We start from the raw sequence: 13,155 nt of genomic DNA, 5'->3' as shown, positions 1-13,155 counted from the left end.
GGTGGGGTGGGGTGGGGTGGGGTGGGGTGGGGTGGGAGGTTGATGAGAAGAGAGTGCAAATTGAGGGGTGGGAAGCGATTGCAACTGAGGGACAACAGTGGATACTTACCTCCGGTCAGAAAAACAGCTGTTCTCTACTGCTTTCTGTTTTCTGTCTTGTGGATTTTGTATCCACAGCTTCACCATCTCTTTAATCCTATGGGCTTCAATTTTGCGAACAAGTCTATTATTTTACTAGATGGATCTGTCTGTAGTGCAGACCTTGCTGAAGGTGAAATAGTTAAATTGGACATGGTTAAATTTAGATCTGGCACAGTGCTAATTATTTTTCAATTTCTGTAATGTCCTCCAGACCGAGAACCTTCCAAGATCTTACTTCTCCTCCAATTCTGGTCTCTTGTGTACCTCAATTTTACCTTTTGCACCTCAAAAGTTGTGCCTTCAGCTACCTGGGTCCTAAGCTCTGGAATTTCCTCCCTAAGCCTCTCTGCCTCTCTTAAGATGTTCCTTAAAATCTATCCCTAGCCAAGCTTTTGGTCATCTGTACTAACATCTCCTTATGTGGTTCAGTGTCAAAGTGCCTTGGGATATTAACTACTTACAAATGCAAGATGTTGTTTGTCATTGTTATGGGGGTTGCGGGTGGGGGGCGCTTAAAGATGAGACTGATATCCAAATAGTCACTTTTAAGTAAAGTGCTCTTTTATAAGGTCTAGGGTCAATGTCCTGACACTCAACAGGACAGCAAAGATGACATTAAAGACTTATTCCATGTAAACTGATAGGGACATGAGCTTTAAATTATTTATTCTCTACGCACATTTGTGTTCCTCTCAGTTGCAAGCTCAGAGTTACATTTTACTTGTATGAATCTTTTATCCAAATGCAAACTGTGGCTGGAACACAACCTTATTTGTAAACAAGTTTAAATGGCATATATTTCATTTCTCAATCTTCTCCTCTCCGCCCCCATGACACACAACAATTGCACATAAAATGAGGGAATGTCAACTGTTAAGTCCATGCATTCATTTCAATTAAGAAATACAATTAAAGTAATAGCTACAACAGTAAGACTGCCAGTGCTGAACCTAATTATTCACTTTCAAACCTGAACACTGATCCTGACTTACTTACACATACATACTTACAGTGCATGGATCCCATCATCAAGCCCATTCACTCCTCTGGAACCTATTCCTTTGAGTATCTCACCTTTAACCACCTGCACAAAAGCTCCTTTAATGTCCACCTCAACTTCCTAGCTAAATGCTCCACCCTCCTCCTCTCTTGAGTGCAGCAAACACGTCAATGTGGGTAGAGGTTCAGAAAAGGGAAACTTGGAAGTTTGGTTGGGTGTTGGAAAGACAGCTGCCGATTCCTTTCTTCCTGGAGTGGAGAACTATTGTAGAGAAGTTTGGTGATGTCAAAGCGATATAAATAGGCAGTCTGCACTGAGCAGCAACTAATCTTCAATTAATTCAACCTTCAGCTCCTTTTCTCTCTGTTCTCAATCCCTCAAATACATACACATACCCCCTCAATATCAGAGAATCTTTTCCACCAAGTTTTATATTTTATAACTCTGAACACTTCCTCATTTCCCACGGCATCGGTCTTCCCCAATTCTCTTCTTCTGCTTCCCCAACCTTGATATATTACACAAAATGTGAGATTATTTATTTCATTGTCCCAAAGACAAAGATTATCTGCTGAGCTGCCTCCTATCCAGGCTCTATCACCCCACAGCTTTGGGTGTGCTAGTAGCCTTGATACATGGCTCCCTTCTTTTCCTGATCTACATACTGCCCCTCAACATCATTCATGTGTATGGAATTAACATACACATGGATATCAATGGTTACAAGCTTAATCTTCCTGCCAACACCCTTAACTACCATATTGTATGACTATATGGCCAACATCAAATTCTGGATGAGCAAAACCTCCTTTCAACTCAACATTAGTAACCATCCCTTTTGACTTCCACCAAAGCTCAACATCTTAGCCTCTAACTCCATCCCTTAACCTAGTTGTACACTCAAGCTATTTGACCCTGAATAGTGCTTCTTAGCCCATGCGCTATCCACCAATACTGTCAATTTTCACCTCCACAACACATTCCGGGTACCAATGAACATTCTGCAATATCTTGGTCATCTCCCAACCTGGTTAATCCAACATTCTCATCAGCCTACTAACCTCTGCTTTTCACAGATGGCAATACATCCGCAACTCCACTACCCATTAAGCTATCCCACACTAATCCATACACATGCCATCACTCCTCTGCACATCAGCCTTCATAGGCTCGCAATCCCCCAAAACATGAATTTCAAGATATTTTGCTTCATCTACTAGTCCCTCCATAGCTTTCCCTCCCTCAGCAACCTCTTTCAGCCCTCCTTGCATGCATCTTCTACCCTCTAGCTTCTTTTTCATCTTCTCTAGCTCCACTCCACCTCCAGGTCCAAAGCCTCCAGGTTTTTTGGCCCCATTCTCTAAAATGCCCTCCCTAAACCTCAATTATGCACAGAGATAAAAACAAAAAGCTACTGCGGATGCTGGAAATCCAAAACAAAAACAGAATTACCTGGAAAAATTCAGCAGGTCTGGCAGCATCGGTGGAGAAGAAAAGAGTTGACATTTCGAGTCCAACATGACCCTTCAACAGAACTGAAGTATAGTTAGGAGAGGGATGAAATATAAGCTGGTTTAAGGTGGGGGGTGGGGGGAGAGAAGTTGAGGGTGGGGTGGTTTTAGGGACAAGCAAGCAGTGATAGGAGCAGATAATCAAAAGATGTCACAGACAAAAGGATCAAAGAGGTGTTGAAGGTGGTGATATTATCTAAGAAAAGTGCTAATTAAGAATGGATGGCAGGACACTCAAGGTACAGCTCTAGTGGGGATGGGGTGGAAAGACTGACAAGGTATTAGTTGTAGATTTAAAAATAATGGAAATAGGTGGGAAAAGAAGAATCTATATACATTATTGAAAAAAAAGGGAGGGGGAAGAAACGGGGTGGGGATGGGGGGAGGAAGTTTAAGATGTTGTTGAATTCAATATTCAGCCCGGAAGGCTGTAAAGTGCCTAATCGGAAGGTGAGGTGCTGTTCCTCCAGTTTGCGTTGGGCTTCACTGGAACAATGCAGCAAGCCAAGGACAGACATGTGGGCAAGAGAGCAGGGTGGAGTATTAAAATGGCAAGCGACAGGGAGGTTTGGGTCTTTCTTGCGGACAGACCGAAGGTGTTCTGCAAAGCGGTCGCCCAGTTTGCGTTTGGTCTCTCCAATGTAGAGGAGACCGCATTGGGAGCAACGAATGCAGTAGACTAAGTTAGGGGAAATGCAAGTGAAATGCTGCTTCACTTGAAAGGAGTGTTTGGGCCCTTGGACGGTGAGGAGAGAGGAAGTGAAGGGGCAGGTGTTGCATCTTCTGCGTGGGCATGGGGAGGTGCCATAGGTGGGGGTTAAGGAGTAGGGGGTGATGGAGGAGTGGACCAGGGTGTCCCGGAGGGAACGATCCCTACGGAATGCCGCCAGGGGGGATGAAGGGAAGATGTGTTTGGTGATGGCATCATGCTGGAGTTGGCGGAAATGGCGGAGGATGATCCTTTGAATGCGGAGGCTGGTGGGGTGATAAGTGAGGACAAGGGGGACCCTATCATGTTTCTGGGAGGGAGGAGAAGGCGTGAGGGCAGATGCGCGGGAGATGGGCCGGACACGGTCGAGGGCCCTGTCAACAACCGTGGGTGGAAAACCTCGGTTAAGGAAGAAGGAGGACATGTCAGAGGAACTGTTTTTGAAGGTAGCGTCATCAGAACAGATGCGACGGAGACGAAGGAACTGAGAGAATGGGATGGAGTCCTTATAGGAAGCGGGGTGTGAGGAGCTGTAGTTGAGGTAGCTGTGGGAGTCGGTAGGCTTGTAATGGATATTGGTGGACAGTCTATCATCAGAAATTGAGACAGAGAGGTCAAGGAAGGGAAGAGAAGTGTCAGAGATGGACCATGTGAAAATGATGGAGGGGTGGAGATTGGAAGCAAAATTAATAAATTTTTCCAGGTCCCGACGAGAGCATGAAGCAGCACCGAAGTAATCATCGATGTACCGGAGAAAGAGTTGTGGGAGGGGGCCAGAGTAGGACTGGAACAAGGAATGTTCCACATACCCCATAACGAGACAGGCATAGCTGGGGCCCATGCGGGTACCCATAGCCACACCTTTTATTTGGAGGAAGTGAGAGGAGTTAAAGGAGAAATTGTTCAGTGTGAGAACAAGTTCAGCCAGACGGAGGAGAGTAGTGGTGGATGGGGATTGTTCGGGCCTCTGTTAAATCTACAACTAATACCTTGCCAGTCTTTCCACCCCACCCCCACTAGAGCTGTACCTTGAGTGTCCTGCCATCCATTCTTAATTAGCACTTTTCTTAGATAATATCACCACCTTCAACACCTCTTTGGTCCTTTTGTCTGTGACATCTTTTGATTATCTGCTCCTATCACTGCTTGCTTGTCCCTAAAACTACCCCACCCTCAACTTCTCTCCCCCCACCCCCCACCTTAAACCAGCTTATATTTCACCCCTCTCCTAACTATACTTCGTTTCTGTTGAAGGGTCATGTTTGACTTGAAACATCAACTCTTTTCTTCTCCACCGATGCTGCCAGACCTGCTGAGTTTTTCCAGGTAATTCTGTTTTTGTTCTCAATTATGCTACCTCCTTCCACTCCTGAAGATCTCTCCTTGGCCGCATTCACTCATGAACCTTAATCACACTATTGCACAATATCTGGTTGTGTCCACCACTGTGAAACACTTTGCTAAGTTTTGTTGTTAAAAGGCAGACTGAAGTATGTAGTTATTACTTTGGGGGTCATTGTCAGGTGCTGGAATGAAGAGGATTCTTGCATTTATTTTTTCCAGAAGTACTTTTTCAGGTACTGACACACCTCACCATTATTTACCAAAAATTAACCTTTTTAAATCTTTCACTTTCATATGCGATATGTTTTACTACCAGAGACATTCCATGTAGAATCAGGAAAATGAACCCATTTAAGAGCAAGTATAATTGCACTTAACTAGTCAACTAATAAGCTGAGCATTCTTGGGAAGTAGTTAATTTCTTGTTTAAGTGGAAGGCAGGAGGAATCTACATCATAAAATTGTAATTCAAGTTGAACTACTATTTAGAGCAGTCCAACATATATTTTGGGAGGAGTGGAGTGGAAGAGAAATGGCACCTATGATGACAATACAGACAATCGCCTCATTAAAAGCAATATATGATTTTTAAACAAATAGTTGAGCCCTACATAATTTCTACTTCTCAGAAATACTGACTTCACTGATAATTTTTCTTCCTTTCCTCAAAATCCTTCAAACTTAACAATATGAAAATGCAATTAAAACCTTTCCACATGAATAATAAGATGGGTACAAGTGAGAGCATATTACCAAACTTACATATCATATATGCATGCATACTTCACAAAGATGATAAGATGAAAGGTTGTCTGGGGTAGGCAGGAATGTGAAGTTGAGGTTACAATCAGATCAATCATGATCTTATTGAATGGCAGAGCAGGCTTGAGGGCTCCTTATTCATATGTACTAAGTTACACTTAGCAAGAAGCAAAAACAAGATGGTCATAATGGAACATTTCAATTTTCACACAGACTGAGATGCAGAAAAAGGCAATGAATTTCTAGAGGGTATTAAGGGCAATTTTGTGTTTTAGAACCAAAAGGGAAATATGCCATAGTGGATTTATTCATGAATAACAAACCAGAATTAGTTAAGGATCTGCTACCTTTGTAAATATTGATCACACAATAACTAAATTAGATATTGGGCTCAGGGGGTGGGGGAAGTATCCCAATTTAAGTTTTGCAAACTTCAAAGCAATGAGAAATGAAAAGACCACAGTAAACTGGATTGAACTGTTAAAGGGTGAGCCTACAAAGAGGAAGATTTAAAACAAATTTTTGGTACAATACGAAACTAATTATGCCTGTTAAAGGCACTGACTCCAAATATGCAGTTAAGTAATGGTGGTCAACAAACGAGGTAAGAGAATCAAGCTAACAAAAAAGGAAATGGCAGACATGTACCTTCTAATGTTTTTGTAGTGAAGGAAGAGAACAAAACATCAGTGTACAAGGGAACCTAAAATAAATCATGGAGGGGAGCTCTGGAGCAATACTAGCAAAAAAGGGAGTGAGGAAAATTATAGGTGAGGAGATTAGTACATAAGGACATAAGAAATAGGAACAGGAGTAGACCATTCGGCCCATCGATCTTGCTCCGCCATTCAATAAGATCATGGCTGATCTTCGTGTGTTTCAATTTCCACAATCCCATCTAACCCCGCTAACCTTTGATTCCCTTGCCTAACAAGAATCTATCTACCTCTGCCTTAAAAATATTCAATGAGCCCACCTCCACAACATTCTGAGACAGAGAATTCCAAAGTCGCACAGGCCTCAGAAAAAATTTCTCCTCATCTCTGTCCTAAAAAGCCAACCCCTAATTTTAAAACAGTGCCCCCAAGTTCTGGACTCACCCACAAGAGGAAACATCCTTTCAACGTCCACCTTGTCAAGGCCGTTTAGGATCTTGTATACTTCAATCAAATCACCCTTCTCTATTCGAAACTCCAGTGGAAACAAGCCCAGTCTATCCAACCTTTTCTCATAAGGCAACCCACTCATTCCAGGTATCAATCTAGTAAACCTCCTCTGAGCCATCTCCAATGCACTTACATCCTTCCTTAAATAAGGAGGCTCCGGGTCTGCATACAGTAGTTGAGATGTGATCTCACCAATGCCCTGTATAACTGAAGCATAACATCCTTACCTTTATGTTCAATCCCTCTCGTAATAAAGGATAGCATTCCATTAGCCGCCTAAATTACTTGTTGTACCTGCATACTAACTTTTTGTGACTCATGTACCAGAACACCTAGACAGCTCTGCACCTCAGAATTATGCAGCTGTTCTCCATTTAAGTAATGCTATGCTTTTTTGTTCTTCCTGCCAAAGTGAAAAACATCACATTTTCCCACATTAAACTCCATTTGCCAGGTCTTTGCCCACTTACTCAACCTATCTATATCCATCTGCGACCTCATGTCCTCTTCACAACATACTTTCCTACCTATCTTTGTGTGATCTGCAAATTTAGCTACCGTGTCATCACTCTCCCTATCTAAGTCATTGATGTTAATCGCACAACGTTGAGGCCCCTGGGGGACTTTACTCGTCACATCCTGCCAATCCAAAAAAGACCCATTTATGCATACTTTCTGCAAGCCAGCCAATCTTCTATCCATGCTAATATGTTACTCCCTGCAACATGCACTTTCATTTTCCTTAATAACCTTTGATGTGGTACCTTATCAAATGCCTTCTGGAAATCCAAGTACAGTATGCCTTCAGGCTCCTCTTTATCCACTGCGCATGTTACTCCTTCAAAAAACTCCAATCAATTGGTTAAACATGATTTTCCTTTCACAAAACCATGCTGACTCTTCCCTATTGCCTTGAGCTCTTCTAAGTGCCCAGCTATAACCTCCCTAATGATCGATTCTAACAACGTCCCCATGATAAACGTCAAACTAACTGGCCTAAAGTTTCCTATTCTCTGTCTCCCTCCCTTCTTGAATAGAGGGTTTAAATTTGCCACTTTCCAGTCTGATAGAACCTTTCCAGAATCTAGCGAATTTTGGAAAATTAACACCAACACATCTACTACCTCGTTAGCCACCTCTTTTAAGACCCTAGGATGTAGTCCATCGGGACCCGGAGACTTGCCAGCCCACCGCTCCATCAATTTGCTCAATACCGTTTCCCTAGTGATTTCAATTTCACCAAGTTCCTCTCTCCCTTTCACCTCCTGATTTGCAGCTATTACTGGAATGTTTTTGTATCCTCTATGGTGAACACACAAGCAAAATATTTGTTAATTTCTTCTTCCATTTCCTTATTATCTACTATTAACCCTCCACTGTCACTCTCCAGAGGACCAACACTCACTTTACTTACTCTTTTCCTTTTTAAATACCTGCAGAAACTCATGCTATCCGCTTTACATATCTAGCTAGCTTCCTCTCATACACTAATTTCTTTCACCTGATTAACCTTTTAGTCATTCTCTGCTGTTCTTTATATTCTGTCCAATCATCTGTCCTGCCACTCATCTTTGCGGAGTTATATGTTTTTTCCTTAAGTTTGATGCTTTCCTTAACTTCTTTAGTTAGCCACAGATGATGGGTCCTCCCTTTAGAATTTTTCTTTATAATAGGAATGTACTTATTCTGAATACTCTGAAATATCCCCTTAAATGTTTGCCACTGCTTCTTTACTGATCTATCCTCTAGCTTAGTTTCCCAGCCCACTTCAGCAAGCTCAGCTTTCATCCCCACATAGTTGCCCTTATTTAAGTTTAAGATACCAGTCTTAGACCCACACTTTTCCCTTTCAAACTGGATGTAAAATTCAATCATATTGTGGTCACTGCTACCTAGGGGTGTCTTCACTCTGAGGTCATTAATTAATCCTGTCAAGTTACACAATACCAAGTCTAGTATAACTTGCTCTCCGGTTGGTTCCGGAACATGCTGCTCTAAGAAACTATTCTGAACGCATTCTAAGGACTCCTCATCCAGGCTACTACTGCTAATCTGATTTTTCCAGTTTATGTATAAATTAAAATCACCCATGATTATCGCTGTCCCTTTATTATTAGCACAAAATATTTTCTCTTGAATATTTTGTCCTACACTGTGGCTATTGTTAGGGGGCCTGTCAATCACTCCCACTAATGACTTATTCCCCTACTATTCCTCATCTCCACCCAAACCGATTCTACATCCTGATCTCCTGAACCAAGGTCATCTCTAACAATAGCACCAATACCTTATTTTATTAACAGTGTTACCCCTCCAACTTTACCTAGCTTCCTATTCTTCTTGAATGTCATGTACCCCTCAATATTAGGGACCCAATCTGTCATCCTGCAGCCATGTCTCTGTAATTGCTATGAGATCATATTTATTTACTTCAATGTGGACCATCAATTCACTTTGTTATGAATGCTATGTGCATTCAGATAGAGAGCCTTCAGTTTTGACTTTTTGTTATCTTTGTAACATCTAGTCTTGACTGTTGATGTATTCTTTGGTTTTTTTTCCTCTCTGTCCCTTCCTGCCGTTCTATGTCCCTCATTGCTCATATTATTATTTTGCTCTCCTGTCTTGACCTTGAATTGCTACCTGTACCCAAGTTTGATCCTTCGCCCCTCTTTCCTAACTTCCCTAGTTATACGATTTGCAAAGACACTCGTCCCAGCACGGTTCAGGTGTAAACCATGCCAACGATACAGCCCCCACTTTCCCCAGTGATGCCAGTGCCCCACAAACCAGAACCCACTTCTCCCACACCAGTCTTTGAGCCACGCATTCCCTCTCTAATTTTATTTGCCCTATACCAATTTGTACGTGGCTCAAGTAATAATCCAGAGATTATTACCTTTGAGGTTCTGTTTATTAATTGGTTCCTAACTCCTGATACCGACTTTGCAGAACCTCTTTCCTAGTTCTACCCATGCCATTGGTACCTACATGGACCATGACAACTGGATTCTCCTCCACCCACTGCAAGATTGTAGCTGCATTAGTCACTATTTTCCAAAACTCTTTAGATTTAGGAATTGTGCCTTTGGATTGGAAAATTGAAATTGTTACTTCATTCTTAAAGGAAGGGAAGGAGGGAAAACCCAAGTAACTACAAAACTGTCAATTCAACATGCAGGAGGTGCTGGAATCTTTCAGAGACGGGGTGGCAGGGCAATTCACTTGGAGAAGTATTGACTGATCAAAGGGAATCAGCATGGATTTATGAAGGATAGATCATGACTAATCTAGTTGAATTTTCTTTTGAGGAAGTTACTAACGTGGTGGATAGGAAAGTGCCTAAGGATGTTCTCTACATGGACTTCAAGAAGGAATATGATAGGGAACCAAACACAGATTATTCTTGAAAATGAGAGCGCACAGAAGTGAAAGTAACCTTATGCTCGTCCTTAATCATGAAACTCAAGGAGTGAAGTTGTTGTATTTTCATATTAATTTCCCATTAATTAATAGTGGCCCAGCCTGTGAAGCCCACATTCCATGAATTAATAAAAAAAACTGCCTGTCCCAGGGTCTTCCTCTCTCACTCTCCTCTAGGTGTTCCTGGCTGCCTGGCTCGGGGTCCTCCTCTCGCACTCTCCTCTAGATATACAGCATGAATGATCTGATCACGGTAGCCATTATCTCGCAGGATGTCTTCAATGTACCCTACTTCAGCATCAAGCTTGCATGGTGAACAAATGGCTTGGGCTCTATTTACAAGGTTGCCTATAAGGCTAATCTTATAGTACATGGAACTGTAAGAATCCCAAAGCATGCAATGACCAGTGAAGGTAGGCTTGCGGTAGACCATGGTAGAGAACACCCGACAAGGAAGAGGAGCTCATTTGACTGCTCCATTTCAAAGGTGAATTTGAGCACAGGATGGAGCCCATTGAGACATGCAAGGAAATTATTACGTGCTGTTATGGATTTAAATATAGCAAACATATCATCTACATAACGAAAATATTCAAGTAGTAGGAGGTTATGTGTCATTCTATCGAAGATACATTTCTCATGACATACAGAAAGAACATGTGTACACATTGCATCCGTTCCAGCTAAACAAATAGCCATTCGCTGGTTCATTCCTCAGAGCAATGGCCTGACCAGAGTCAAGCTGCCTGGTTTAAAATTTCAAACAATGCTTGGCAGTTAAACTTCAGCCACTATTAACTGGTGCATTCGCCATGGCAACACCTCCACCATACCACTTGCCAATCAATCAGCACTCTCTTCTCATACAATATACAATGGAGTTCCCCAGAATTCATTGCTAAGACCACGGCTTTTCTTAAATCTATTAATAACCTGGAATCAGGTGTATGGCGCACAATTTCAAAATTTGCAGATGACATAAAACTTGGAAGCACTGAACTGTGAGGATAACAATAGATTTCAAGAGGACATAGACAGGCTGGAGGAATGGGCAGACATGTAGCAGATTAAATTTAATGCAGAGAAGCGTGAAGGGATATATTTTGGTAGGGAGGAAGAGAGACAATCTAAACTTAAGGGTACAATTCTAAAGGGAGTACAGGAATAGAGACACCTGGGATGTGTGTGTAGTGGCAGTGCAAATTGAGAAAGTAGTTAAAAAGGCATACAGCACCCTGGGCTTTATAAACAGAGGTATAAAGTGCAAAAGCAAAAAGGTTCTGGTGAACCTTTATAACACACCAGTTCGGCCTCAAGTGGAACATTATATCCAATTCTGGGAACCGCACTTTTGGAAGAACGTAAAGACCTTAAAGATGGTGCAGAAAAGATTCACAATAATGGTTCAGCGGTGAGGGACAGCAGTAATGTGGATAAATTGGAGAAGCTGGGGTTGTTCTCATTCGTGGAGAAGGTAAGAGGAAATTTGATAGAGGTGTTCAAAATGATGATGAAGTCCAGACAGGGTAAATAGGTAGAACTTGTTCCCATTGGCAGAACGATTGAGAATCAGAGGACAGAGATTGAAGGTGATTAGCAAAAGGACCGAGACACCAAGTGGTTAGGATCTGGAACACACAGCCTAAGACTGTGGTGGAGGCATATTCAACTGTAGCTTTTAAAGGAGAATTGAAAAATTATAGGAGGAAAAAAATTTGCAGGGCTACACCGATAGGACAGGGGAGTGGGACTAGGGGAGTGGGGCTAGCTAAATTGCTCTTCAAAAGAACAGGCATGGACTCAGGTGCCAAATGGCCACTTTCTGAGCTGTAACCATTCTATGATTTTATTCTATTAAAAAAGATATGTACTTATAACTCAGTAATCAAATACAACATACTTACATGCCACACCAGATGCAAAGCCATATAGCAAGCCACTTCCTTCAGATGTCTGCTCAAGAACCTGAGACCCCGGAGGTGGACACTTCTCTTGCCTAATGAAGTTGTAAAGTAATGTTTTTACAATTCTGCTAGTATACTGGAGGCTGTGAAAAGAAGAAAAAGTAAAAACTCAAATATGTATCACTGATAATTCCCATCTATTCCTACCTTAAAACAGTGGTCTAGAGTTTCCACTAGTGTGCACTCAAAATTAGCTAACATACAGCAAAAGATCAAGGAATTTCAAGTGAAAATTACATCCATCAGAAATCAAATTTCCATGATCTTTTCAGCCAGTTTAAAAACATCATGCTGGAACCAGGCCATACCCACAAAACTAGCCACACCTTGAGATCAAATTAATCACCATGGTGAGTTTCTGCTAGTTTCATCTATTTGTAGGCCTTTGAGGAGGTTCTTAAAATGAATAGGCATCTTTTAAAAAGCTATTTTTAATAAATTTACTAATAAAGTGACTACTGTACACCAATGTAACTTGTTAATGGTTTTGTATGAATCGTTTTCAGTTATTTAAAATCTTGTTACTCTTGAAAATGCTTATTTTTTGTAATAAACCCTTTTTCAGCTGCATGGATAAAACAGCACGTTTCCACTCTTAAAAACACCCAAGAATATTTTTAATCCAATTCTTTTAAAAGTCTGCCCAATTGCACTTCTTCATGTAAGATTTTACATTCAGCATTAAGCTAGTGAGCTTGAGCAGAAACTTGAGCAAAAAATTTGCTTTGCAAAACTATCACAAGTTAAAGTACAATTCACGCCTGGATCATCAAGTGTCTCCAAAGTAAAAACTCTTGGCCAGTATGTCAACACTGTACATTACACAAATTATACAATGCAAATTGCTCTATCACACCTAGGTGATAAATTTAGCTAGTGTAACTGCAGCTTCTTAACTGACTTTCCCACGAAAGTATCCAGTGTTCTAGTCTGAAATCTGACCTGTAACCTCTCAAACATTAACCTAAGAATGCAGAGCAACTATACCTTGCAACATAAAGCCATATTTTAACATTGTTATCAAACAACCCATTCTCTGACATTGATGATCAGTGTAGTTTAAATTAAAATTTTTCAGTAATTACAAGAGTGTGAGCAACATTCAGCAGTGCATGTTCACATGCAGCATCCTCTT

General features: G+C 41.4%; 1 protein-coding gene across 5 annotated transcripts in view; it reads right to left on the bottom strand.

Annotated features, from left to right (window-relative positions):
- Positions 1-13,155, bottom strand: part of dym (dymeclin) — a 531,615-nt gene that overhangs the window by 411,033 nt on the left and 107,427 nt on the right. For all 5 annotated transcript variants that reach the window (XM_078552754.1, XM_078552781.1, XM_078552773.1 and 2 more), the window contains exon 8: positions 11,961-12,103. In XM_078552754.1, the coding sequence (XP_078408880.1) occupies positions 11,961-12,103 (143 nt within the window). The remainder of the gene's footprint in view (positions 1-11,960; positions 12,104-13,155) is intronic.

This window comes from Cetorhinus maximus, chromosome 1 (assembly GCF_964194155.1).
Source record: "Cetorhinus maximus chromosome 1, sCetMax3.hap1.1, whole genome shotgun sequence".
In the NCBI taxonomy this organism is placed as follows: Eukaryota; Metazoa; Chordata; class Chondrichthyes; order Lamniformes; family Cetorhinidae; genus Cetorhinus; species Cetorhinus maximus.
Note: the sequence above shows the minus strand (reverse complement) of the source record. Positions and strands in the feature narration are given on the sequence as shown.